Source organism: Pipistrellus kuhlii, unplaced genomic scaffold (genome assembly GCF_014108245.1).
Source record: "Pipistrellus kuhlii isolate mPipKuh1 unplaced genomic scaffold, mPipKuh1.p scaffold_m20_p_10, whole genome shotgun sequence".
Taxonomy (NCBI): Eukaryota; Metazoa; Chordata; class Mammalia; order Chiroptera; family Vespertilionidae; genus Pipistrellus; species Pipistrellus kuhlii.
Window position 1 is genome coordinate 20,195,792 of NW_023425405.1, and position 26,807 is coordinate 20,222,598.

The following is a 26,807-nucleotide window of genomic DNA, read 5'->3' on the forward strand; positions in this document are numbered from 1 at the left end:
TCATATTTTTAAATTTTAAATTTAAGTAGTAATACAAGTGGTTCAAAGAAGGAAAAAAAAAAGAGCCATGTAAAACTTCTAAAAATTAATGAAGAGTTTTTATATACAATAGTATTTTTTAAAGAAGTGATGGTAGGCATCAAATCAGCATGGCTTTTACGTTTTATTGGGCACTTTAAAAAAAGGTTATAATGGCTTTATTTTGAAATGTTAATATAATACACTAGCAATTACATTCTTTGTAATTATTTAAACTTAAGAGAGAGTCTTTCTTGGATGTAATTCATGGATAGAAGATTCAAGTGGCACACACACTAGTAAATCAGTGGCTTGGTTTGAAATTCTGGGACTGGTTATTTTCATTCTCAATCCACACTCAGCACTCCTGGCATCTCCACCTCTTCATTCACTCCTCTGTATACATCTGTTTATCGTCAGTATCACCCACCTGCACTGCCTCAACAGAACTGTAAACTACTAAGAGCTCAGCCTGGGTTTTATTCATCTCTATATCCCTCTATATCACACAGTGCTTTGCATATAGTATCAAATTTTTTTATTGAAATAATGTTTATGTTGATAAGACAATAGTACTTATCATTTCCTGTCTCTTGAGATCTTGTGCTCAGTACTCAGCCACCAGGCTATGAGAAAGTCCAAGTTTCCCATGAAAAAATCCTCACATAAAGACCCAGGTGGAGAATAACTGAGGACTCTGGCTGGGCTTCCACTTGAAAGCTAGTGCCCCCTTGTCAAGTTTGTGAATGAGCCACTTTGGAAGCGGATTCTTCCTCACTGAATCTACCCCAGATAATACCACGTGAAACAGATAAACCTTCCTCAATGAGAACAGCCCAAATTGCAGATGCTTAAGTTACTTAAGCCACTATGTTTTGGGTGGTTTGTTAAACAGCAATAATAACTGGAATACACTTGAAATAACAGATAAATGCAATGTTATTTTCTTCTAACATGACATGGCACTTCTGCACCAAGAAAAGAAAGCCCTGAAGGTAGGCAGTTAATATACCTAGCTAATGAGCACATTATACTAGTAAATCTCAATTTAGTAAGAAGCTGTACTGAAAGAGGGAAGAATACAGTAATAAGAGAACAAACTGGAATCATACAGAGAAGAAAAAAATGACAAAGCAATTTCTCAGATTTCAGCATTAGGGTAACTAAAGTAAAAGGTATGCTACTCTGCAAAGTAACATAGGCTGGTCATCCCTTAAGGATCTTAAGAGACCTGTTTTAGGAAAGATCCTGATTTTCATAACTGGAAGGAATTCTTTAGTCAAATTTCTTATTTTTATAATTGGAAATCAAACAAATACCCCCCCCCAAAAAAAAACAACAACAAACAAACACAAAACAAAAACAAAACACAACATACAAACAACAAAACACAAAACATACACCTACAGAGGTAATGTGACCAGGTTATGCAGGTTATGAATCCAGGGTCTGCCATTACATCATGCTACTTTACCAGAGTCCTGCCTTGAATTTACTGCCATTAAAACTATACCTATCATCTCTGACTATACAGGTGAGAGCATGGGGAAGTAGTTTCTGTTATTGTAAAGAAGCAGCTTTCTCATCTACCATGAAAAAAGAATATTCCTAGATTTTCAAGCAGAAGTCAATCTGAGAGCCATGGAAATCAAAGTATAAGAGAAGGAAAGAAAATCAAATCAAAGGGATGGTGTGAGCAATGACTGTGGTTACACTTCATTGAGGATGACTCAAATTAGCAACTCAGGAGGGAGTTTCACAGAAAGTGCCATTGGAAGAAAGCAAACTAGATGATACTGAAGAATGATAATGGGAAGAATATATCACTCCTTTTTTTTTTTTTCCCCCCTCTTAACAGTTTTTGCATTTTTATTTTATTTTATTGGTTTTACAGAGAGAGGGAGAGGGAAAAAGGGAGAAACATCATTTAGTCACCAACCAGGGATTGAACCACAACCTGGATATGTGCCCTGAATTAAACCCTTCGGTGCATGGGACAATGTAACAATCAACTGAGCCATAGCAGCCAGGGCAGTATATGGTTCTTTTACCTCCATTTTCTTTATCAAATACTTAACTTGGTTTTAGACTGGCAAATTCCATAAGCCTCTAAGTATTCTACCAGAAAGAGCTAACTACCCTGTTTTCCTGAAAATAAGACAGTGTCTTATATTAATTTTTTTCTCCCAAAGTTGCGCTAGGTCTTATTTTCAGGGGATGTCTTATCTTTCCATGCGCTAGGTCTTATTTTCGGATGATGTCTTATTTTCGGGGAAACACAGTAATAAAGGCCTTACCCTTCTGTTGGTCACTCACTTATTTCTCTCAGGAAAGGAAGTCCTTGCCACATCACTTATTATACTCCCATGGAAGACAAAGTGCCTAAAATGCCAAAAACTCTGGGATGCTTTTATCCATATTTTGGAGATAATAATACTTGTTTCCATATATAATTTTATTGTTTTATTAAAATAAGTATATTCACTAGTAAATGGCTGTCATCTACATTGACAAATTTTTATTATTTGTAGTTATCTATGTAAATCAACAAAAACTAAACTGTAATTCCCATATAATTCCTTTAGAAAAATACTTTGCATAGGAAAAGTGAACATAGCATGGGGATTATGTTATTTGACTGAGGAAATGAGAGAGTAAAAGACAGAGCTCACAAAGCTTGCTAATTAGAGACAACAATCTTGCTACTCAAATTGCTGTCATCAGTATTTCAGGGATCGCGAATCTGTCACGAGTACAGTAAGTAATATATTTCAGTTATATCCTTCAGCTAGTATTTTGGTCCATCATGAATTTAAGTTTCATGTAGGCTTAAAATATCAGATCATCAAAAGCTAGGCCATAGATTTTTTTTAATACTCAAAATAAGTTTCAACATTCTAAAGATATGAAATAGTTAAAAAGACCAAACAGCAACTAAAAAATTAGTTTTGTGTTGATTTGGGTAGAAATATAGTCATTAAAAATATTTCAAAATATAGAATTAAGACTACTATTAGGTAAGGGCCATATGATAATTCAATGAGCATATATCAAGTACATGATAACTTAGATTACTTTTATGACTTCGCATTGATAGTGGTAGTTCTTAGTGAGAGAGCTATCACCAAAAAGATTGGTAGTTGAGCTCTTGACTAAAACACATACTATTTAATGAAAAAAAAAAAAAAAGGAAAAAAAATAAAGAATATTACAAGGAAAGGCCTTACATGCTGCTATTACTATCAAAAGTATTCAAAAGGTATCTAAACTGGTGACAAGGACCCAGAGGTCTATCCCTCATATGTATCCAGGATATCAAACTTCTTTTCTACAATGAATTAGAATTGGAACTTAATATAAATAGTAAAATACATCACGAGATGATAAACATTTACCTGGTCCCTGTTGTTGATGTTTGAATAAGGTAATTGTCCAGTCATCAATTCATACAGAACAATCCCAAATGCATATACATCTGATTGAAAGCTATAAGGGTTTTTGTCTTGCATTCTGATTACTTCTGGTGCCTGTTAGAAAAGAAATAGAAAAATGTTGTTTATTCTTTACTTTAACTGAATAAAGACTAAAAACCAAACTATTATGATTCCCAGAAAATTGCTCTTATCATTAAATAACCCACCTAATATATAATTAATTTTCTTACTAATGGTCAAAGAAATATAACTGATTAAGAAAGAGTAAAAATATGCCCTGTAAACTCTAAAAGAGGCAGTGTTAGCTGAGATTCTATCTGTATTACTATTAATATTTTAATAATTTTACCAGCTGTCCTCTTTTTACACAAAATATCATCATTGCTATTTAAATTCTTCCCTTGACTTACCTACCGAGAATTAGTTCCTACTTCCCATTCATGTTTCAGCAAATAAATACTATACCTGTGGTTGTAAGATGTTTGGGAGTAGCACAACCACTATGGCAATTGCCTTAGAATTTTAAGTTTTCCCGTTGGTACAAATGATTCCCATCTAGAATACCTCAGATAACAATGGCAAAATTTCAAGACTTATAAACTCAAACCCCTTTCCCACCTCCAAAAATGGTATAAGCATGCCAAAGATGCCTTATTAACAAAAGCAATAGGTAGTGGGTAGATTTAATAGAAGGTAGTATGAAAAATCTTTTTGCTGCTGCTTCTTGGGCAAAGATATACAATAGACCAAATCATATGTGCTATATACGTTTTTGTATGTTTTGGTCACTGTATTCTACAGGTAGATTTCTTATTGGCTACTTACTTGAAATACAACGAATGATTGATTAAATATTAGCTTTAAACAGTTATTTCACCTTGAATCTTCTGTACTGTTCCATTTGGAAGGAATCAAATAAATTGAAGGGTATTAATAAAAACTCTGTGAAAACATTAATTTGATACCAAAACCAGGACTAACTGTAAAAAGGCTGAAAGACCTGGGACAAGAGTCCTGGTTCCTGGTCAGAGTAAGGTACAGGGCAGGGAATAACGGCCCTGAGCCTCACCTGTGAAGCCTTAACCCTCTCAAGGTCCAGACTATATTCCAGCCCAAGAACACAACATTAGAATCTGGGGATACATTGGTTAGTTTTTAAAGCTCCCCAGATGTTTTTAATGCTCAACCAAAGTTGAGAACCACTGATGGGAAGATGTGTGGGAGGGAGATCCTATTAAGAGTGAAAGGATGGGGGTAAAGGGAGGGTTGTATCTACTTGTTTTTGTCTTACACTTTACTGATATTGCTTTTACAGTACAAAATAAGCCACATACAACCATGATGTAATGAACAAGCCAGAAAACTGAGAGGCTGGTTATGATACAGACATAATTAAAAATATATATATTTTATTGATTTTTTACAGAGAGGAAGAGAGAAGGACAGAGAGTTAGAAACATCTATGAGAGAGAACCATCCCCTACTGGGGATGTGCCTGCAACCAAGGGACATGCCCTTGACCTGAATCGAACCTAGGACCCTTCAGTCCACAGGCCGACGCTCTATCCACTGAGTCAAACCGGTTTCGGCTATAGACATAATTTTCAAAGCCAGAACACAATTTCTGTGAGGAACAGAGTAATAAATCAATTGAAAAGTTGCCTTTAAAATTTAGTTTTAACCTCACTGTTGTTGGTAGATGACTTGATAAAAAGTAGCATGTCATCTATTTACAATTTATGCATTATGAATCCTGTTAATTTAGTGTTTTAATTTGCAAAACATTTTTTTTTTTACAAAGTTTTCTTTCCCTTTTAAGCTATAAATAAAACAAGGCTGAGGAGACTTATTGTAAATCAGAGCACTATATAACCTTGGTTCTGACCAAACTTTTCTTTCCTAGCCTATGGATGTTCTAAATTTGTTTCTGAAGGCAATATCAACCCGAAAAGATTTATTCAACAATTAAATGTACTATTGGCTAGTCTCTCATCTTCAAACTCAGTTTGGGGAAATAAAAGATGAACTCATCTATCCAGGTATCAACAAAAAAGAAACTAGAACAAAATATAAAACTTCATGTATAATAATCCATTAAGGTCTTTGAATAAAGACAAACCCAAACTCTTGACTAAGCCTCTCTCTCCCACACTAGTTTAAATAAACACACCTCTAAAATGTGTATCAATTATTTCTTTATAATTTTAATGATTTTGCAATTCCAGTATTTAAAAATCTGTTGTACCCTCCTTGGATACACTGCCATCTTTTTAAAAAGTTGTGTACCTTAAAAGTGCCCGAGATTTGCATTATAATTACTAACTAGCCTCTTGTTTATAATTTTGTATTAAAACAATTAAACATATATTAAAGAAAAATTCTTCCCAGCTTTAAATACTGAATCTTAGAAATAGAAATGGCTTTAGAAATGCACTAGTCCAGTCCAGCATTAAAGATGGAGACTTGGAGGCAGTTCAGAAAAGTGCAGATAAGAGTCACACAGAACATTACAGTACACACCTCCTACCTCTAAATTCAATTCCCCTTCCACTTTATAGCTTGCCCTAATTTCAGTTATTACAAGAAACTATAGCTCAATTTAACCCTAGGCTTATTTGGACTAATTCAGAACCCTACCTTCTTGGAGACTTATACAGAGAGCTCGAAGAACTTAGGCAAATGTGGCTCTGAAAGCCTCTCACTGCTTTTCTGTTTCCAGTAGGGTGTCCCAGAGTGCACACTCTGTTATTTAAAAACTGCACTAATAGTTTTGGGACATCCTGTATTCAGCTTAGAGCAGCAGTTCTCAAACTTTATGGTCTCAGTACTCATTCAATCTTGAAAATTACTGAGGCCCTAGCCGGTTTGGCTCAGTGGATAAGAGTGTCGGCCAGCAGACTGAAGGGTCCCTGGTCCGATTCCAGTCAAGGGCACATGCCTGGGTTGTGGGCTTGATCCCCAGTGTGGGGCATATAGAAGGCAGCCAATCAATTACACTCTCTCATCATTGATGTTTTTATCTCTCTCTCCTTCTCTTTTCCTCTCTGAATTCAATAAAAATATGTTTAAAAAAAAAGAAAAGAAAATTACTGAGAACCCCCAAGGAGCTGATATATTATACCTGTGGATAAATACTCATACTAAAACTAAACTGAGAAATTTAAAATATTTATTAATTCATTTGAATAATAAAACAGCAATAAGTAGATGCTAACACAAATTACACATTTTTAATGAAAAGTAACTGTATTTTCCAAAACAAAAAATTTTAGTGAGAACAGTCCTACAGTTTTTTTTTTACTATCTGGTTTAGCAGTAGCCAGCTCGAGTCATCTATTTTGCTTCTGCATTCAATCTGGTGTGATGTTGTTCTGGTCAACATCTGAGGAATATGAAGAATAACCTGGGCTCACACAAGAATGACCTTGGTGACTTTTAAAAGGGTCTTGGGGACCCTCTTGAGAATTACTGCTTAGAGAATGATTCCTAGACTATCTCCATAGCCTGCTAAAGATAACTACACAGAAGTCTGGGTTCCTTTCTTTCATATGTTCTCTTTCTTCTTTTCTACAAAGTAGAAATAGGAATAAAGAAAAAAGAACCCAGCCGGTTCAGCTCAGTGGTTGAGCATCGACCCAGGAACCAAGAGATTGCTGGTTTGGTTCCTGGTCAGGGCATGTGACCGGGCTGCAGCTCAAACCCTAGTAGGGAGCATGCAGGAGGCAGCCAATTGATAATGTTCCCGTTATAGATTTTTCCCTTCTTCTCACTAAAAATCAATAAAAACATGTAAGAAAAAAAAAAAAAAAAAAAAAAAAAAAAAAAAGAGAAAGACCTATGTAGGGCAGCACAAAGCTGGCAGTGTTAAAAACCTCTCTTTTTTTCTCTCTCTCTCCTCTTCCAGGTGCTCCATAATTATATGGTTCTTTCTAGTCTAAATAAAGTAACTCCAATTTAGGCTTAAATAAGACTGTGAAATAGCCTCTCCTCTTCTTAAAAAAAATTTTTTTTTAAATCAACTTTTTTTGAGCGAGAGGTAGAGGGGAAGGGAGAAACACTGGTGTGAGAGCCCTCATGTATGCCCCCTACTGGGAACTGAGTTGCAACTCGGGCATGTGCCCTGACTGGGAATCATACTGGGAATCTTTCAGTGCACAGGACGATGCCCAACTGAATCACATGGGCCAGGGCAAAGAGCCTCTCTTTATTTTAAAAAATATATATTTTATTGATTTTTTTACTGAAAGGAAGGGAGGTAGATAGTTAGAAACATCCATCAGCTGCCTCCTGCACACCCTCCACAGGGGATGTGCCAGCAACTAAGGTACATGCCCTTGACCGGAATCGAACCTTTGACCTCTCAGTCCACAGGCTGACGCTCTATTCACTGAGCCAAACCGGTTTTGGCCAAACAGCCTCTCTTTAAAGGAGTAGTTCTCTTCACAAACCTTAATAATGGCTGTAGGTCACACATGCTTAAATTGCATACTTTAAAACAAAACAAAACTGGGAACAAGGAACATTTGGAACACAAAATATTTTAGAGACAATTTAAAATAAAATATAAAGTGTTTAAAAAACATATTTTTGTTTGAAAGATACTGAAACTAGTTTCATAATATTATTTTTAAAGATAAAAATTTATTTACATAAAAAATAAGATGTTGATTTTTGTGAATACTAGGAACTATTAAAATACTATAGTTGAAACCTTCAATGACTTTCTAGTACTCATTAGCATCTCAGGGTCCCAAAAATTAATGTAAAAAGGCCTCAATTCTTACCATCCACAGAATGGATCCAGACAACTGTTCAAACTGATGGGACCCACTCCATCGAGATTTCACTGTGGCTAGACCAAAGTCACCTATTTTTACTGTGAGGTCTTCATGAAGAAAAATATCTGTGGTGTAGTAAGTAAAGGAAAACAATAGATCTCATTTTCCAATCAGAACAAGCATTATGAAATTTAGGTAAGAGATCTAATTCTTATGATTCTGCAATATGAAATTCTTTGAAAAAAGGTGTAGTATTTTATAAATTAGTTAGGTCTATTTGCCTGTATGACCTGGTTTTAAGGTTTTGGAGGCTTGAAATGAGGTAGAGTAAGGTGAGATGCTTTCCTAAGTGTATGAGACCCTGAAACTTCCCACAAGGTTTTAGTATATAGGCCCAAATATCCTTTTGGCACTGCTGGGGAATGGTAAAGGCTCTTCACTGGAATGAAGGTGGTTGGTAGACAGGATCTTAACCTGAGTTTATGAAAGAGGAAAAATATGTTTTTCTCACCTCACATTATCCGTAACTTAGAGCCTTCAGCTACATCTTACCTACTGCTGAGCAAGGTCAGAGTGCTAAAAGGAACTAGTAGATAACTACAAACTACTTGCTTTACAGTGCTGATAGAACATAAGCAAGCAATCAAAAAGAGCCCTACTTTCATAAAGATTTCATAGATTTTTGTTGTAATGCTCAATCGTTCACAAACCAAAAGCAGGCTGTAGTACCTTGTTCTACTACACTTCCATGCAAACCCATTTATTAATTCTCTTTACAATACATTGAACTTAGCATGAAACTTTTTTACATAATATGAAGATAAAATGCAGAAGAAAAAGTCAGGATGTTTTCAAACTTCGCAGACAAATTTCAGGAAGGATACTATTACTCTTGAGGTCTCTGTGGATGATTGACTTGGCGTGTAAGTAACTGAAAAACAAAACATCATTTTAACCTGAGTAGGGCTAAGTACTCTGGCCTCAAATTTTATAGAACATATTTAGGGGTATAAATAAAGAAGTGTTTAAATCATGATACAACTTAAACTGTACAATGTGATAACCCCTTTACATATGAAATAAAAAAATAGACTGTAAATGAATTTAAGATTAGAGGAACATATTACTAACATGGTACAGCCAAAATTTTGTTTTCCACTAAAAGATTTTGCTTTACCTTTTACTATTTCCCAATACAAACCTTTCACTCCAGTAAAGTTTATTTACCCAGGTCCTTTAAATATCCCCTCCTATACCCATCCCTCAAATTAGTTTTGTGCTATCCTCTACCTATTCATACCACTCCTTTAAGATTGAATATACAATCTAACGCTTTTCTATGAATAACTCACTGTAAGGGATCTTTCTCTGTTCAGTTATATAGAAATTATTGGAACAGCCTGATTCAATATTTTTCCACCTATGTTCACTTTCTGTTTAAAAGTTTGATTGATAAAACCATTTTTAAAGGTAGTATTAATATGTCCTTAGAATACTCTCTTAAAATCAGTGTGTAGCAAACTTCCTCTATAATAGCTTTAGTTAAGTTCATTGAGGGAAAAGGGCTGGGCCTAGTTTATTTCTGTTTATCCCCAGTGCTGAGTACAGTGCCTGGCATAAAGCATTTAAAATACATCAATTAAATCAACTATATTGAGATGCATATAATGTCCTAGTCAAGGTTATTTTTCTTCATTTAAAGCTGGAGAAAACAAATATATGAGACTTCTGAAATTTGACAATGACTATTAGGAAATAAGTTTTGCTTTAAAATGAGATTATAACATCACTGTTAAAAATAGGTTTGTAAATCATTAAGCTTATAATTTATATGTTTTCATCTAAGCTTCCACATCCTCTTACAGAATAAGATTTTGATATTTTTTTAGACAAAATTTTCATTTCAAAACCCAAGCTCCTCCTCCAATTACTCTGACTTCACACTATTTCTTTCAGAGCTTTTACCACAATCTAAAATTATCTTTTCATCATGACTTTTTAGGTCCAGTGTGGTTTCAAACACAAAAATTTAATTGAACCCAAAGTTCTGCAGTGACACAGAAAGAAAAAAAACATATGGCATCTTAGCCAGTTTGGCTCAGTGAATAGAGTGTCGGCCTATGGATTGAAGGGTCGAAGGTTTGATTCTGGTCAAGGGCATGTACCTTGAATGAAGCTCTGGCCCCAGTTGGGGCATGTGCAGGAGGCAACCAATTAATGTGCCTCTCACATGAATGTTTCTCTCTGTCTCTCCGCCTCCCTTCCACTTTCTCTAAAAATCAATGGAAATCCCCAGCTGGTTTGGCTCAGAGGATAGAACATTGGCCTGTGAACTAAATGGTCCCAGGGTTTGATTCCAGTAAAGGGCACAAACCTTGGTTGTTGGCTCATCCCTGACCTGGGCTCTGATTAGGGAACTAACAGGAGGCAACCAACTGATTTGTTTCTCTCACTTCGATGTTTCGGTCTTTCCCCCTCTCTAAAAAAAAACAAAAAACAGTTTTTTGAGGTGAGGATTAACAAAAAACAAATAAAAATAGGTCTCAATTGAAAGCATTTTTTTTTTTTTTTCTCCATTAGGAGAAGGGAGATAAATGAGACAGTGTGCATGGTGAAACTCTGTGCTTCAGAGGGCTGGTGTTTAGCCACAGAAAGGTGTTAAGTGTCTAAAGAAGTTCTGTTTCCTTTGAAATTAAAAACAACAAGATGTGTGGTTCATAGGTAGAAAACATGGCAGCATGATGAAGTTACAAGGAAGATAAAGGTGTTCTTGATGGATGGTGTCAATCTTTTCAACAAATCTGATACAAAGAAATATAGTAAGAATACAGTAGATAAAAATATAACTAGAGGGCTGAGGAGAGAAAATTTATGATCAAGAAAATATTTGGTAATTAAGATATAAATATGATTGCTGAGTTAGCAATATAGCCCTAGTAGAAACTGTTGAGCATAAATCTATTATAGGTCAAAGTTGCATATAACTGCAACTTGTTTAAAATCTGCTTTTTTTTTAATTTAAAAAAGTATATATATTTTATTGATTTTTTACAGAGAGGAAGAGAGAGGGATAGAGAGTTAGAAACATCAATGAGAGAGAATCATCAATCAGCTGCCTCTTGCACACCCCCTACTTGGGATGTGACCGCAACCAAGGTACATACCCTTGACCAGAATTGAACCCGGGACCTTTCAGTCCGCAGGCCGACGCCCTATCCACTGAGCCAAACCGGTTTCGGCTAAAATCTGCTTTCTTAATTTTTATTTAATTTAATAAATCTTTCTGTTACATCTCTATAACAAAAGCAGCAAAAGAACAAAAAACCAGGTCTATATAATAATGGCAGATTAGAAAGGGACTCAAATTCCCCAGCTGAAAAAATGGGATGAATATCGTACCTCAATTCCCACATAATATAATGTTCCAGAGTAATTACTACACAAACTGACACTAGAACACAACTTCCTAAGCCCCTACCAGTCATAACAAAGATAACACATAACTGGTTGAGGGCAAAAAGGAAACAAGAAAAAATGAACTTGCTGCAGCTGATACACAAGTCTATCCATAATGTAATTAAATTACCTCCTTCTTACCTTTCCAAGATGGTAATGAGAAACATAGCTTTACAAAAGTAGTAGGAAATTAAAAAAAAAATGCTACAAACTAAATGAGTATCATTATCTTGATAGGTTTCTCCTAGGCGTCACCTTCCTTGAAGAAATAATGTCTAGCTACAGAATCATTTAATCTTAAAGCTGGGATCATCTAGTAAAATTTGTCTCTATGCTGCTTCTTTCAAACTCTTATCCAAAATCCAGCCTTCCAACATTCTTTTTAGGGCATAATATAATACCCCCAAAGTAAATACAATACTCTAGATTTGATCTGATTAACACACACTAGAGTGAAATTCTCATCTTCATCTACCATTTGAATGTAAGACTTGAAACCATAAAACTCCTAGAAACAAAACCTAAAAGCAAACACTATAAAACTTTTATAAGAAAACAGAATTACAACCACCTCTTGTACATGTACAACATTTTACTTATTTATTTTAAAAAATATTTTTATTGATTTCAGAGAGGAAGTTCCACTCAGCCATGCTTTCTGTGGTTCTGAATGATGTCTTTGCCTTTTAGTTGTAGTTTTGAAGTGGTTGTTTGAGGCAGCAATTTCAGGTGTTTACCTTGGCCGCAATCTTGGTTTCTCTCCCCAAAATATTTTTAATTGTTTTATATTCAGAACATAACACTTCTGTGAGTTTAACATCAGACCACAGCTTTCCTTTGTGCCTTCTTCATTTAACATTTAGTAAAGTTTTGAATAAAGCTAAATTAAAAATTATACCTTAAATATTATACTGACATTAAAAGTCCTGCAAAGAAATAACATGATGAATTTGAACATTCTTGAAATTTCTTTAGTAACAATATTCTTGAAAATCTTGGCCCATATGCTAAATCCACAACTATCAGGTGAGAAGCTGATAAACATACTTTATGAACCTTGATTCTTAAAAGTAAGTCTATAATGATCTACTATTAGAATGGCTCTGCCCTCTTTAAGTAAACCTAGGAATCAGAAATCATCATTCATTGAGGAAATAAGGCAAAACCACACAGGAAAAAAGTCACACACCCACTGCTTACATTCTGTAATCCAATTAAGGTGACACATTTGAGAGGCCCAATAATTTAACTCTCCTACTGACTACAACCCCAACTCTTTATACAATGAGTTAGTATGCTTTATTCTACTTACTAGAGGTCTGGTGGACGACATTTGTGCACCCAGGGTGGGGTCTTTAGCACTGCTGTGGAAGCAGGAGAGGCTCCTGCCACCGTTGCTGTGCTCACCAGCCATGATCTTGGCTTCTGGCTGAGCATCACTCCCCCTGGGAGTGCACTGATAACCAGGGGGCAACTCTTATATTGAGCGTTGCCCCCTGGTGGACAGTGTGCATTATAGTGTCTGGTTGTTCTGCAAGTCGGTCATTTGCACATTAGCCTTTTTATTATATATGAGGACTAGTAGCCCGGTGCACAAAATTCGTGCACTGGGGTGTTGTCCCTCAGCCCAACCTGCACCCTCTCTAATCTGAGATATTCCTCTCACAATCCAGGACTGCCAGCTCCCAACTGTTTGCCTACCTACCTGCATGATTGTCCCTAATCGCTTCTGCCTGCCAGCCTGATCGACGCCTAACTGCTCCCATGCCGGCCCGATTGCCCCTAATCGCCCTCCCCTGCTGGCTTGGTCAACCCTAACTGCCCTTCCCTGCCAGCCTGATTATCCCTAATTGTCCTCCCCTGTATGCCTGGTCACCCCCAACTGCCCACCCTTGCCAGCCTGGTCACCCCCAACTATCATCCCCTGCTGGCTCAGTCACCCCTAACTTCCCTCCCTTGCCATCCTGGTCACCCCCAACTACCCTCCCCTGCTGATCCAACTGTCCCTACCTGCCCTCCCTTGCCATCCTGATCCCCTCCTAACTGCCCTCCCCTGCTGGCCTGGTCCCCCCCAACTGCTCTCTGCTGCAGGCTTGAGTCCCCTCAACTGTCCTCCCCTGCAGGCCTGAGCCCCCTCAACTGTCCTCCCTTGTAGGCCTTGTCGCTCCCAACTGCCCTCCTGTGCCAGCCCGGTCACCCCTAACTGCCCTCCCCTGCTGGCTTGATCACCCACAACTGTCCTCCTCTGCTAGCCATCTTGTGGCAGCCATCTTTGACCACATGGGGGTGGCCATCATGTGTTGGAGTGATGGTCAATTTGCATATTACATCTTTATTATATACATAGGATGCCCTAACACTTTAGAATACATTTTGTAAAGTAGTCTGAAAGATCACCAACAACACTTGGAAAACATTCAGGGGGAAGACTTTTGAAACGAAGGCTTTGCTAAAGTATATTAATAATGGCTATTTAAATAGTCTATGTACTTTGTGAAATGATGGTGAAGGACAGGGGAGGAGGAACCAAACATTTAAAAGTTAAGTATAAATAATTGTGAAGGATGCCATTTCTAGTATACTGTAAATATCAACATTTAAACATTTTTTATTGTTATCAGAAAGTTTCTTTAAAGCATCTGTTCTTGTTCTATGGATCGAAAAACTTCCTTTTATAGCTGAGGAAATGGACAGTTTTCTGGGGGGCGGGGTACCTCATTCCTTGCATGGTTTGTTTATTCCTAGTTGCCTTCCCCTTTTGCCCCCATTGGTTTGGTCTTTCTCATGGGCATCACAGACTTTCCCTCTGATGTCTGTGGTGAGCCAGAGATAATTTCAGACTGAGTGAAGGTCTAAAAAGCTGCATGAAGGCTTTAGCATATAGATGGGCTGTTTTTGACCTTCCTTGTACAGTGAGTGATCTAGGTGGACTTCTTGAAGTCACCACTTTTGGGTTTTTCCTCTCAGTTGGTAAGATTCTTCACAGAAGACTCTTCCAATGTTTTGTGTGAAGGGTAAAGTTCAGCTGCTAGCATTCTGGAAACCAAATGAAAAGAGAGTGCTGAGGAACTCCCTATTCATTGTTCAGCAAATAGCCATATTTCTAATAAAGTGCCCATGTCCATATCCCCAGTCCAGAGATATATGTTTTTCTCTCTCTAGAGAATAAACTTTCAGTCTACTACCAGGAATGGGACAGTCAACCAGTGCATGAAGCAGGTGAGATTTTGAGAAGTTTTCCAGATAGGCCTTTTGATTTATGTCCTCCCCCTCCTCCAGAAATATCTGGCACTGCCAACTCTTGAGACTTTTGAGGATTCTGTGGTTAAAACAGGTTATTTTCATTTCTCCATGGCCAAGTAATGATTTAGCTTTTTTGGGTCTACTAAGTCCATGATTATTTCTCCATTTGTTTTTTAGCTTATAAAATGTTGTTGCTATTATTTCCTTTCTGTTATCTTCAACCTTATATGTTTATGCTGAAAAAAGAATCCTTTATTATAGTTTCAGTGAAGTTTCACGATAGCATAAATCTGTCATCTTATCTGAAACCCACGTAGCTATTTTATGTATGTTTTTAACTTAATTGTGGTAAACTACAGGGTACCCCCCCTCAATATGTATACACTTCAACAGCTGATAGCCCCATTATGAAAATGAAATATATATTAATAAACTCTCCTTTATAATACAAAGAGTGTGTATACATTTTTTTGTATATAATATATATAATAAAATTTCCCATTTTAACAATTTTATGTATACAATTCAGTGATATTAAGTATACTTGCAATGTTGCGAACCATCTATCAAAATTTTTTTATTATCCCAAACTTCATTTCTGTTTTCTTTAATTTCTTTCAGCAGTGTTTTACACTTTTTAGAGTACAATCTTTTATCTCCTTGGTAAAACTTATTCCTAGGTATTTTATTCTTTTGCATAGTCTGGAAATAAGATTTTTCTCTTTAATTAATTAAAAAATCAAATTTATTGAGGTAACAATGGGTAATCATATTATATAAATTTCAGGTGTACAATTTTATAATATGATGACATCTTTATACTCTATTGTGTGCTCACCATCCAATGTCTAGTCTCCTTCCATCATCTTGTATTTGACCCCCTTACCATCCTCATTCTCCTTCCCACCTCCATTCCCCTCTGGTAAATGCCACACAGAGAGCCATGTTCTACATTCATAGCCAGGTACAGTCATTATATTTTGATTGCTACTTAAAATGCCAGCAAAGCATTTCAGAGTAGATAAAAAGACTTCAAGAGTTTACACTTACAGATCCCAAACTGAAAGCAATAAAAAAATATTGCCTCATTCACTGACTATTCCCCAGACTACAGAACTATTCCAATTTGATAGCGTTCTTCTCTACTGTCATTTCTTGTCTTAATCAATACTGGCATTTGACTGCCCCATCACTGTTTCTAAAAAGAATTCTTATTACTGTTCTTTGCTGCCTCGGTTTATAGCAAAAGCCCTTTCCTCTCTGATATCCTTTTATTACTTTGTGGACTATTTTTTCTTTCCTTGACATTTCTTAATTTTGGTATGAGAAGGATTTGGCTTCTTTTTTTCCTAAAAGGTGAACAATACTACTCAGTTAAATCCTTCTTAATTTTTAAAAAAATATATATTTTATTGATTTTGTACAGAGAGGAAGGGAGAGAGATAGAGAGCTAGAAACATCGATGGGAGAGAGTCATCGATCAGCTGCCTCCTGCACACCCTCTACTGGGGATATGCCCGCAACCAAGGTACATGCCCTTAACCGGAATCGAACCCGGGACCCTTCAGTCCCCAAGCCGACGCTCTATCCATTGAGCCAAACCGGTCTCGGCTCCTTCTTAATTTTTTATTTCACAGATATATATTGAGCACCTATCATAGGCCAGGCCCTGTTTTAGGCATAAGGGATAAAACAATGAACAAAACAAAGTCCCTGCTCCTATACAGCTTCTATTCCAATGGGAGTGTCAGACAATAAACATAATATGTCATATGGAGTTGGGTGTTAAAAAACAAAGATAGTGGTATAGAGAATGACAGGGTGGGGTAGGAACATTGGTTAGTTATATAAGGCAATGGTTTTCAATTGTTTTCATCTTATGGCACACATAAACTAATTACTAAAATTCTTTGGCACACCAAAAAAATGTATTTTTTGCAATCTGACAAAAATAAAGGTATAACTTTGATTTATTCACATTGGATGGCTATTGTGTTGTCTGAACTCTCTTTACTTGACAATCTAAAGGAAAAGAGGTCAATGCATGTTTTGGCATTAAATGTTTTAAATCTCTTGCAGCTCACTGGTTCAAAATCGGCTCACTGGTTGAAAATCACTGATGTAAGGGAATCAGAGAAGGCTTTTATTATTAGGCGACATTTGAAGAGAGACATGGGGAGAAAGCTCCATGAATATTTGTGGCATGAGTACACCAAAGAGAAAATAACAAGTACAAAGGCCCTAAGGAGGGCGTGTGCTTGGAGCAGGGGGCGTGAGGTGGGAGTGGGGAGTAAGCTTTGTTTTTCTCACAATGTTTACTATATTTGCTATGATTTACTAAAAAAATTTTAATATAACTTTTCAGATTTGAATAGATTCAAATTCTGTCCTGTGATAAATTTTGTAAAGTTACTTTTTACCTTTTAAATTACAGAGCATAATTCAGTAGATATGAACAACTCAACTTGAAATCTTCAGAAAGAACCAGAATATCGATTTTTCATTTTACTTTATTGTAAGCAAATGAAACTATGGGAACTTGGAGAAAATAATTTGAAAGAATAACAATTATTTTATATACTTCTATAACTGCTAATGATTTTTATTGGTCTTTTACTTGCCTTTTTACTTTTTGAATCATTATTGTTTAGCTAAATCACTGCATGCAGAACTTAAATTTGCAGTCACATATTTATTATCAAATACTTTGTATGTTTTGAAGACTGTAAAACAGATTATTTTATTTCTTAGTATCATATTTGCAAGACATTAGTTAAAAGTGTCTATATGTTATTAGACAGTAATTTAAAAAGCAATCCAAAAGATTATCAGCTGAAATCTTTAAAACACCCTCAATGATCATCAAAAGTAATTTACAATAGATTTAACAGAATGGAACTTACTCCATGCCCTGTGCAGTCTGCCGTGCAATATCTATAAGTTTGATCATCTCAAATTTGGTCTCAATGATGTGGAGATGGTGATATAAGCTGGAGCCCTCACACCACTGGGTAACAATAGCCAGTTGTGGCTTTGTTGAATAGCCCATGAAGAGTAGAATATTCACATGTCGAGTTTTCCTATAAAAAGAAATGTGAAAGTAAGTGGTAAATGTCGATAAACTTCAACAAATCTTAGAAAGAGGCCAAAGAAGTCTACTTAACAGTAAGATTTTTGTCAGAAAAAAAGAATCATTTTCCTATTACTTCCCCATTGGCTTCCCTGTCCTGCTCTTCTGGAAGAAGAGTCTCTATGGAACATAAGAACTTTCTATGGACATATTCTTTAATTCCTCAGTTCTGTTGATTACGTTGCCTCCCTAGGTTGCAGTTCTAAAATCGCCCCCACTTAAGGTGTCCTTATCTATACATACTAAAGTTTGTTAATGTTCCTCAATTTCCAGGGCATGATGTAATATCTAAATGTGTTCTGGTAAGATTAGAATCTTGATAGTATTATTTACTTAAGTGGAAGTATTATTTCTCATAATCAGAATACTTACATTAATCTACTTAAACTTAATTCTCCTATCACCTATACAATATAATATTGCATAACACTTAAAAGAATATGGTTAAAGTTAAAATCTACTCAAAGTCTTTTTATCCATTTTGAGTAAATAGAGCAAACAGTGGCAGCCATTGAAAAATAGGAGTTAAGGATACTGCCTCTGGAAAACAATAGTCTACACTAACTTACCTGAGTACTCCTACTTCATTTTTGAAGGCCTGTAACTGCTGAGGTGTAGGTGCTGTCACATTCAACATTTTCACTGCCACATCACCTAAAAGGTAATTGTCAATCCAAATGTCATTCTATTTTTTAAGATTTAAAAATATTAAAAACTTGTATATTTTCATGAATTACCACAGCCTTAAATCCACACCATTATTAAACTGCTTTATGGTAACTTATGAAATAAATTATATAATACCTTCTTTAATTGCATTAATTTTCTAAGGATAACACTAAACCAATAATGATACTCTTATACTGATATTTCAAAATACCAATCCAAAAAAGATAGCCAACCTTGTTTTTCATCTGGAAATTTAGTTTAACCAGCTAAGTACCTATGGTATTTTCCAGGTTATTTAACAATATTAAATTAGACACATGTACTGACTAAATGTTAAAACTAAAAATCACATGCCAAATGGAGCTAGGCTGAAATAGACAACTACAAAATTTCCTTATTAGAGTACCTAACATTTTTTTTTTCAAATCTATAGATCACTTGTTGCTTTGCTTAGGTAAATTATTAAAAAAACAACAACTTTATGCGAAACAGGTAGAACTCACACTGCCAGTGGGTGTGTAAATTGGTATAACCACTTGAAACACTGCTGGCAGTATCTACTAAAACTGAATATATGCATTTACAGTGGTCCCATAATTCTTTTGTAGGTATATGGCCAGCAAAAATGGACACATATGCTCAACAAATGACATGAATGAACTAAAAATGTTCACAGCAGCAGCATTTGCATTAGGCCCAAACTGGAAACTATTAAAATTCTTATTACATAGTACATAGAAAAAGGAATCATTTTATAAATCATGAATGATCTACAACTACACACAACAATGCAGATTAATCTTATAAACAATGTTGAGTGAAAGGGATGAGTCACAAAAGAATACAAGCTGTTAGATTTCTGCTAAAACCAGGATGGTGGTTGCCCTTGGGGGAGGAGGACATTAGGAGGACATCTACAATGCTGGTAATGTTCTCTTTATTGACTACAGATGCATTCACTTTGTGATATTTCAGCTTCTTGAACACTTATATGCACTTTTATGTATATTATACTTCAGTATAATTAACTTATTTTTCCTGATTATCAAATTGATACAGTGCTGATAATAAAAAAATTAAACATTTTGAAGAAACAAAGAAAAAGTATTTCCCATAATCATATCATACATAAATGAACATTGTTAATATGTTGATGTATATCCTACTAGGCTTTTATATATATATCAGTACAGATATTTATGAATTCATGTGAAAACATAACCTAAAAAGACATGTACTCAAATACTGATGATCCTTTTAAAAATTGTTATATATACCTCTATGTAGCACTATAATATGGGATATTTTACATGCTGCTCTGTAAAATTTAATGTAACACAGACACCTTTCCATAGCAATAAATAGAAATCTACCATACTACTTTAATTTCTATATAATCATACATGGAGGCTATCAATGTATTTATATAATACTCTATTAATGGGCACTTACATTTATTTCCATTTTTCATTAATGTTAAATCTCTAATTAATGTACTTATACACACATCTGTTTGTTCCTGTCCAATTACTTCCTCATTATAAAGTTCTATAAATGGAATTATTGGTTTGATATACATATTGCCAAATTTCTCTTTAGAAAATTTGTAGCAATTCTTTTTTCCCCATCAGCAGCATTATATTCACAACTCTAACTATTATATGACCAATTTAAAAAAATTCTTTGTCCATTTGAGAGGCAAATAATGATTCCTATTTTTTGATTTTGCAATTCTGGTAACTAGTGAGGTTGAACATTTTTTTTATGTTTTCACCCCATTTCTTCCTTTTGTACATACACTTTTAATATACTTGTAGTTTATAACATATATAAAAGTATAAGCAGAAAAATTATCAAAGAAGAAAAACATATTGGAGATTAGCTCCCCTGGAGAATCATCTTTTTAAAAATATATTTTTATTGATTTCACTGAGGAAGGGAGAGGGAGAGAAATATCAATGATGAGAATGAATCATGATTCAGCTGCCTCCTGCATGACCCACACTGGGGATTGAGCCTACAACCTGGGTATATGCCCAGACTGGGAATCAAATCATGACATCAACCACTGAGCCAAGCCAGCCCGGTAAGAATCATCATTTTTAAAAACTGTAATTAAGCCTAGTTGGTGTGGCTCAGGAGGTCCTGGTTCGATTCCTGGTCAGGGCACATGCCCAGGTTGTGGCCTCGATCTGTGTGGGGGATTGTGCAGGAGGCAGCTGATCCATGATTCTCTCTCATCATTGGTATTTCTTTCTCTTCCTCTTCCTTCCCTCTCTGAAATCAATAAAAATACATTTTAAAAACTGAAGGTAATATAATGATAGAAGACCTGATTGCTATGAATCCAGTTTTTAATTTTCCATAAGTTTTGTTAGAAATCTTTAGTAACTTTTGAATATGATAAAAAAAGGTTTAATGATGCAAAAAGTGAATACTTCCTTTGATTTTTAAAAAATAAAAGTTGTTAAACATTTTCTATAATTATAACTTGTGACAAGGTCATCGTACTATATACATACCATGCCACTTCCCCTTGTAGACTGTCCCAAATGACCCGGAACCAATTCTTTGTCCCACTGTGATCTGCCCATCAGGAATCTCCCAATCGTCACTTGAATCGCGTCTACCAAGTGTTTTCTTGATAAAAGTAGTGCAAAAGTCAATCCAAAGCAAACAAAAAAAGAGAAAACCTTGTTTTACACTAAGTACATTCTCTCCTGTGTCTGCGTGTGAAAGGGACATAAACACACACACACACACACACACACACACTCTCTCTCTCTCTCTCTCTCTCTCTCTCTCTCTGGAAGAATAATAGAAATATGATTCTTGTAATACAGAACTTAAATTGAAGAACTAGGTCAGTTTTCAGGGCTACTAACAGGCAATATAAGTATCTGTAATTAGTTTTGGCTCCAAAGGTCAAAATTTTAAATTAACATACTATGGTTACTGTTGATAATTTACCTACTTACTTTCTTCTAGTCAGTGCTAAATTTCCTCATATATCTTATCTGATCCAGTCTCTTCAAAAACTGTCAACATATACAATCACTTTGGTAGGGTAGAGACCCACCTATCCAACATATACTATTACTACACTATTGCTAAAATTAAATTGTTAGTTTTTAATATAGTGCAGCAGAAAGTTATTTTTTCAAATAGGAAAGAATAACATTTGGTAGTATTTGAATTTCAGGTAAGCCCTTTAATAGTCACCACTGGTGGTCCGTGAGGTCCAAAAGGTTGGCGACCGCTGCTTTAGAACATATATGCCTTCTAATACTTCCTAAAATACTAGGCTTACCCCTTTTTCCTTATTTTAAAAAGAGAACACTACTGTTGACCCTCAAAAATGGGGAGCTTAAGGGTACTGACTCCCAGAGCAGTGGAAAATCGGTGTATAGTGCTCCTTTCAGCAGTACATATACTAAAAAATTGGAATCATACAGAGAAGATTAGGATGCACATGGATGACATGCAATTCATGAAGCATTCCATATTAAAAAAAAAAAAAAAAGAAAGAAAATTGGTGTATAACTTTCGATTTCTCCCAAAACTTCACTATTATGGTCTCTTGGTATCTGTTGGGGATTTGTTTCAGAACCAATACTGCTTTCAATCATGCGAAAGTTGGGGATATGGAGGGCCAACTGTTTATTTACTAAAAAACACACAAAACCACATATACCAGCATGTGAGTAGATCCATGCAATTCAAATTCTTTTCTTCAAAGGTCAACTATATTCTTACTCTTTTGAAACTACCTTTAATTGCATTAGAGTTGAGAGTATAAATCTGTGTTGTGCAAATATGCTTTACACAAACATTTATCAGCTCTTAATTTTATTTGATTATGGGAATTCTGTGTTACATATGGACATATCATTATATGTAAAGGTGACATTAGAGTTGGCTCTAACTTCTATAAAGAACATAGAAGAATGAAGATATCATATACTTTTACCATTCGATTCCTGTCTTCTGAGGATGAAGATGATTTTCTTTCCCGCTGAGGTCCTGGAGATTTCTGTAAAGCTTTCACATTAGTGAGTGAGCCAGGTAATGAGGCAGGGGGGGTGGCAGATAAACCTGTAGTTGACCCTAAGTTAGTGAAAGGAAAAATGTATCCATTAAAGGAAGATCAAGTTTGTTAATTTATTTATTGGGGGTAGAGGGTGTGGGGAGATTTAGACTTATTTAAAAAATACAGAGCATGTTCAAGTATAGAACTTTTAGAAAGGATAGGCCAAAAAGAAGCCTAATTTGGTAATTAGTACTATAATTTCTTTTAGTTTTCTGGCCAATTTAATGACCATTGAAACATCTGATTACAGATACACACTTTGCTTATTGGTGCATTTTCTAAGAAAAAGACTATCTCTAAAATAAGAGATAAATACTAAACAATATTCCCAATGTTCTGTTTCTTTGACTTCAAAAATTCAAAAAGCAAAAATTCAAAAATTTAACAGTCTGTATAAAAAAAACAACAACTTTATTTTGTTGCTTCAGCAAACAAATATTAATCAATATAAAAAATATGGAAATCCCCAAATGGAAACATATTCTAATAATCGCCATAATGTTGAAAATATTTGGCTTCTTCATATTAGCCACTATATTAAAAAAAAAAAAAATCCTATACCACATACTAGACTTCTTAAGAGTGAGAGACACTAGACAGTTTCATCAGTTCCTGAAGGCTTAGTCTAATAAACAAATATGATTTGTTGCCTGAATACAACAAAGCCAGCAGGTTTCTCAAGTCTCTCTGAATAATTCCTGACTGTCTTTATAAGTGAGAGCAAAGTAAGTGATAATGGCCTCTCAGCCAAGTTACTACAAATGGCAATATTCTATCAGTCAACTGAGTCCACTGGGTGTTTTCTTTGAAAGTGGACTCAGTTGGCAGGGTTGTATACTTTCTGATGGGTACTTTTCCAAATGCTGTCCCAGTGACAATAATTCTAAATTCATGTACAGTACCTTGTTCAGAGTAGTTCAGGACAATGACTCCTAATGGGGCCTGAGTACAGTTAAGTAGCACTGAGATATCAAAAAATATTTGCATATACAGAACAAAAAGACTTCAAGAATTTTTTTTTATTTTAAATATTACTATTCTTTGGAAAGGGGTAGTCACTATCTTTCAAATAGGGATACCAATGGCAACATTTCAATCTGTGTAGAAATTTTATTATTATATCAAATGCTACCATGTGGAATTTCCATAATCTCATTTGTAAATTTCTAAAAGAAAATGGAATGTTTATTAACTAGAACACAATCCATTTTCTACCTTCAATTGTTAAATTTCAACATAAAAAAGCCTTAACTGTTTGCCCAGGCCTCCATTTTTAAATTATGCCACTTGGTCCTATATGACTTCTAGCCCATTCTATGGATTTTCTGAGAAACAGATGGGCTAAGAACAAAAATCTGAACCACCACCACTATGTTCAGAATAACTGGCAGACATTACAAAAGCCATTAAATTCTTTAAAACTATTTATAGCAAACTCCTGTTTCAATTTTGACTTTATTTTTAAAAAATCACTTTGACTACTAATTAAAGTTATGGCAAAATAAAATGGGACATTAAAATTATACTGCTTTTTTCTCAGATTAAGGCATAACTGAAAGTACCAATCCTCAAATTTTCTGAAGTATGCTAAAATATCCCAAATATATTAAAAATCTTTTCAAAGCTCTCTACCTCTGATATACATGTCCTACATTTAAAAAATGACACTGCTGATAATACAGAAAAAATAAAGGCAAAAGTCTAGTAAAATCTCACAACAGGGATTTCCATTTTTTACTTTTTTAGAAACCAAAAAAATTGGTAACAAGTATTCACTATTATCAAGGTGACCACCTAAATGGATTAAAATAAAAGAAATTCAAGTAGGACACCCCCTCCCATGTTATTTATTACCACCCATTAAGTTTAAGAAGTTACCAAGACCAAAAAGTAATGTAACAAAAACCATATGGAAATCTAAGACTTTTCTTGCTTTTAAAATTTATGACAGAAAGCTTGTGGTAGTGAGTATGTGTGACAAGCACATTCAGAGCATTCCAGCCAGGCCAAGCAGAAATTTAGTACTGAAAACTCTCACACTTACAAACACACACTGTGAAGGTGAGGCACAAACAGTAGCTGTAGTTTATATTTAGTTTGCTTTGGGTGAAAACAAGAAAGAAGAGCCCAACTACCTCTGAACACTGGGCCAGGCTCAAAATCAAACACTATTTCACTGGGGACAGAATGTAGGAGGGGACTGGGAGTCCGGGATTGGTATTTCCGAAGACAGCGCATCAGCTGGTTCAAAGGGGCTGTTAGAAGAGAAAGAGAGGGGCAGGCAAACACAGGAAGACAGACACACAGAAGAAATGAAAGAAGTCATGGGGAATAAATGAGTCGAAGCCTGCTTCACAAAATAATTCTGGAAGTTTAAAACACTTTTTAAAATCCCAATGATTTTTTAAAAAAATGACTCATAAAAAAGGACAAGAGATGCCACTTCATTTTAGGTACTAAGCAGGCAGTTTTTAAGACTAAGTTAACTTTGTGATGCTAAAATGATGGCAACATTTAAATGCTGGATGTATTGGGCAAAATTTTCAAAAGCCACAGCTACTAAGACATATGAAAGTCAAACTGGCAGCAACATTAATTGGAGGGTTCATGGAATAACAAACAGAAAACACTTTTATAACTATATACTATAATAAATATGAAATCTAGAGTAGTTAATGCAGGGTTATTACTTTGGTAGCTTCACAGGTACACAGAAACACAACGAAAGATGGTTTATACAATGTTCACTATAAAATATCTTTGAGACTAAGCTTAGACATTTTGAAGACAAAGCAGGTCACAGTGAAGAGACCAACTCTAAACAAGATAAGCAGGTATTGCAGGCCTTCCTTATTAGACAGAAGACAGCTGAAAAAGTAAATATGGGGAATCATCTAGAAGAAAACTTGAAGATAGTTTCAAATACCATCTCTTGGAAAACATTATGTGGGGGTAAATTCTTATTTAAAAAGAATTTTCTTATGCAATGTTTTCTTATGCCCCCTATTTTTACTGGGTGCTAGAGTGAAAAGTCAGATAAAAATTCTGTAAGAAATCTCAATTTAATTTCTAAGGTGCTTATTTTACCGGACAAAAAAGGGCAACTAGGCTTCTTTATTAGGGATCCATTATGTAAAATGTACATTTCAAACCCTTTTAGAAGACTGAGGGAAATAGGTGACAATATCTATCAAACTGAGAAGTTGTGACAGACAATCTAAGGGATTCCCCAAGAACGATTTAGAAAAATCAAGTTTTAATGGATTCTAAGCTTAATATTTAAATATTGGTGGAGGTTTCCAAAAGAAAATTTGCATCTCCAGCTTTGGAGAGGGTTTGGAATCAATAAAGTGGGTAAAATAACTAAGAATCTCTCCTTAACAACCTTTTAAAATTATAGGTAGTACATTTAAGAACCATTTTAATGTCTACTTTTTCTCTATTCATGTTATAAGTTAGTTAAAATTTTATTAGTGATAAATGATAAATACTAAAGGAGACAAAATAATTTGGGTTTTCTCTACACATTTTTCTCTGTGTCTGTGTTTCATGAAAGAAGCAAATATAAAGGAGACAAGCAGCAAAGCAGTTGCATTTTTCCTTGAGTTTTAAAAAACTGAAATTACCACTTACCTCCATCACTACGAAACCCTTGGTCTCTAATCAAGTCCTACAAATAAATAGTAATGTATATTTTATTCAAAGCACGTGGTAAGAAAGTAATAACAACACTGAATTTTTCACTAAGCATGAACAGAAAGGTTAATTTAAAATAACTGTCTTATAATTACTTCACAAAACAGAAAAAATATGAAATTAGCTAGTAAACACGATAAAATAAAAATTTGAAGCAACCTAATCCTATATTGAAGGGATTATTAGTCCTGATTAAATGCTGAAATCCATTTCAGGCCATTCAAAACCAATGGCTGCATCAATTCTTATAAAAATTCTACTGGCACATATTAAGAGCCATAAAAATGTTCATA

The 26,807-nt window shown here is 35.1% G+C and overlaps 1 protein-coding gene and 1 pseudogene across 9 annotated transcripts in view; one reads left to right on the top strand and one right to left on the bottom strand.

Annotated features, from left to right (window-relative positions):
- Positions 1 to 26,807, bottom strand: part of BRAF (B-Raf proto-oncogene, serine/threonine kinase) — a 124,352-nt gene that overhangs the window by 22,885 nt on the left and 74,660 nt on the right. For 5 of the 9 annotated variants that reach the window (XM_045577525.1, XM_045577529.1, XM_045577522.1 and 2 more), the window contains 9 exons: positions 26,452 to 26,488; positions 24,954 to 25,073; positions 22,699 to 22,835; positions 21,251 to 21,368; positions 18,629 to 18,713; positions 17,833 to 18,009; positions 9,115 to 9,161; positions 8,237 to 8,355; positions 3,414 to 3,545 (listed from right to left, as the gene is read on the bottom strand). In XM_045577525.1, the coding sequence (XP_045433481.1) occupies positions 3,414 to 3,545; positions 8,237 to 8,355; positions 9,115 to 9,161; positions 17,833 to 18,009; positions 18,629 to 18,713; positions 21,251 to 21,368; positions 22,699 to 22,835; positions 24,954 to 25,073; positions 26,452 to 26,488 (972 nt within the window). The remainder of the gene's footprint in view (positions 1 to 3,413; positions 3,546 to 8,236; positions 8,356 to 9,114; positions 9,162 to 17,832; positions 18,010 to 18,628; positions 18,714 to 21,250; positions 21,369 to 22,698; positions 22,836 to 24,953; positions 25,074 to 26,451; positions 26,489 to 26,807) is intronic. The other 4 variants (XM_045577536.1, XM_045577528.1, XM_036428700.2 and 1 more) reach the window with 1 other exon arrangement.
- LOC118714610 lies at positions 22,138 to 22,238 on the top strand (annotated as a pseudogene).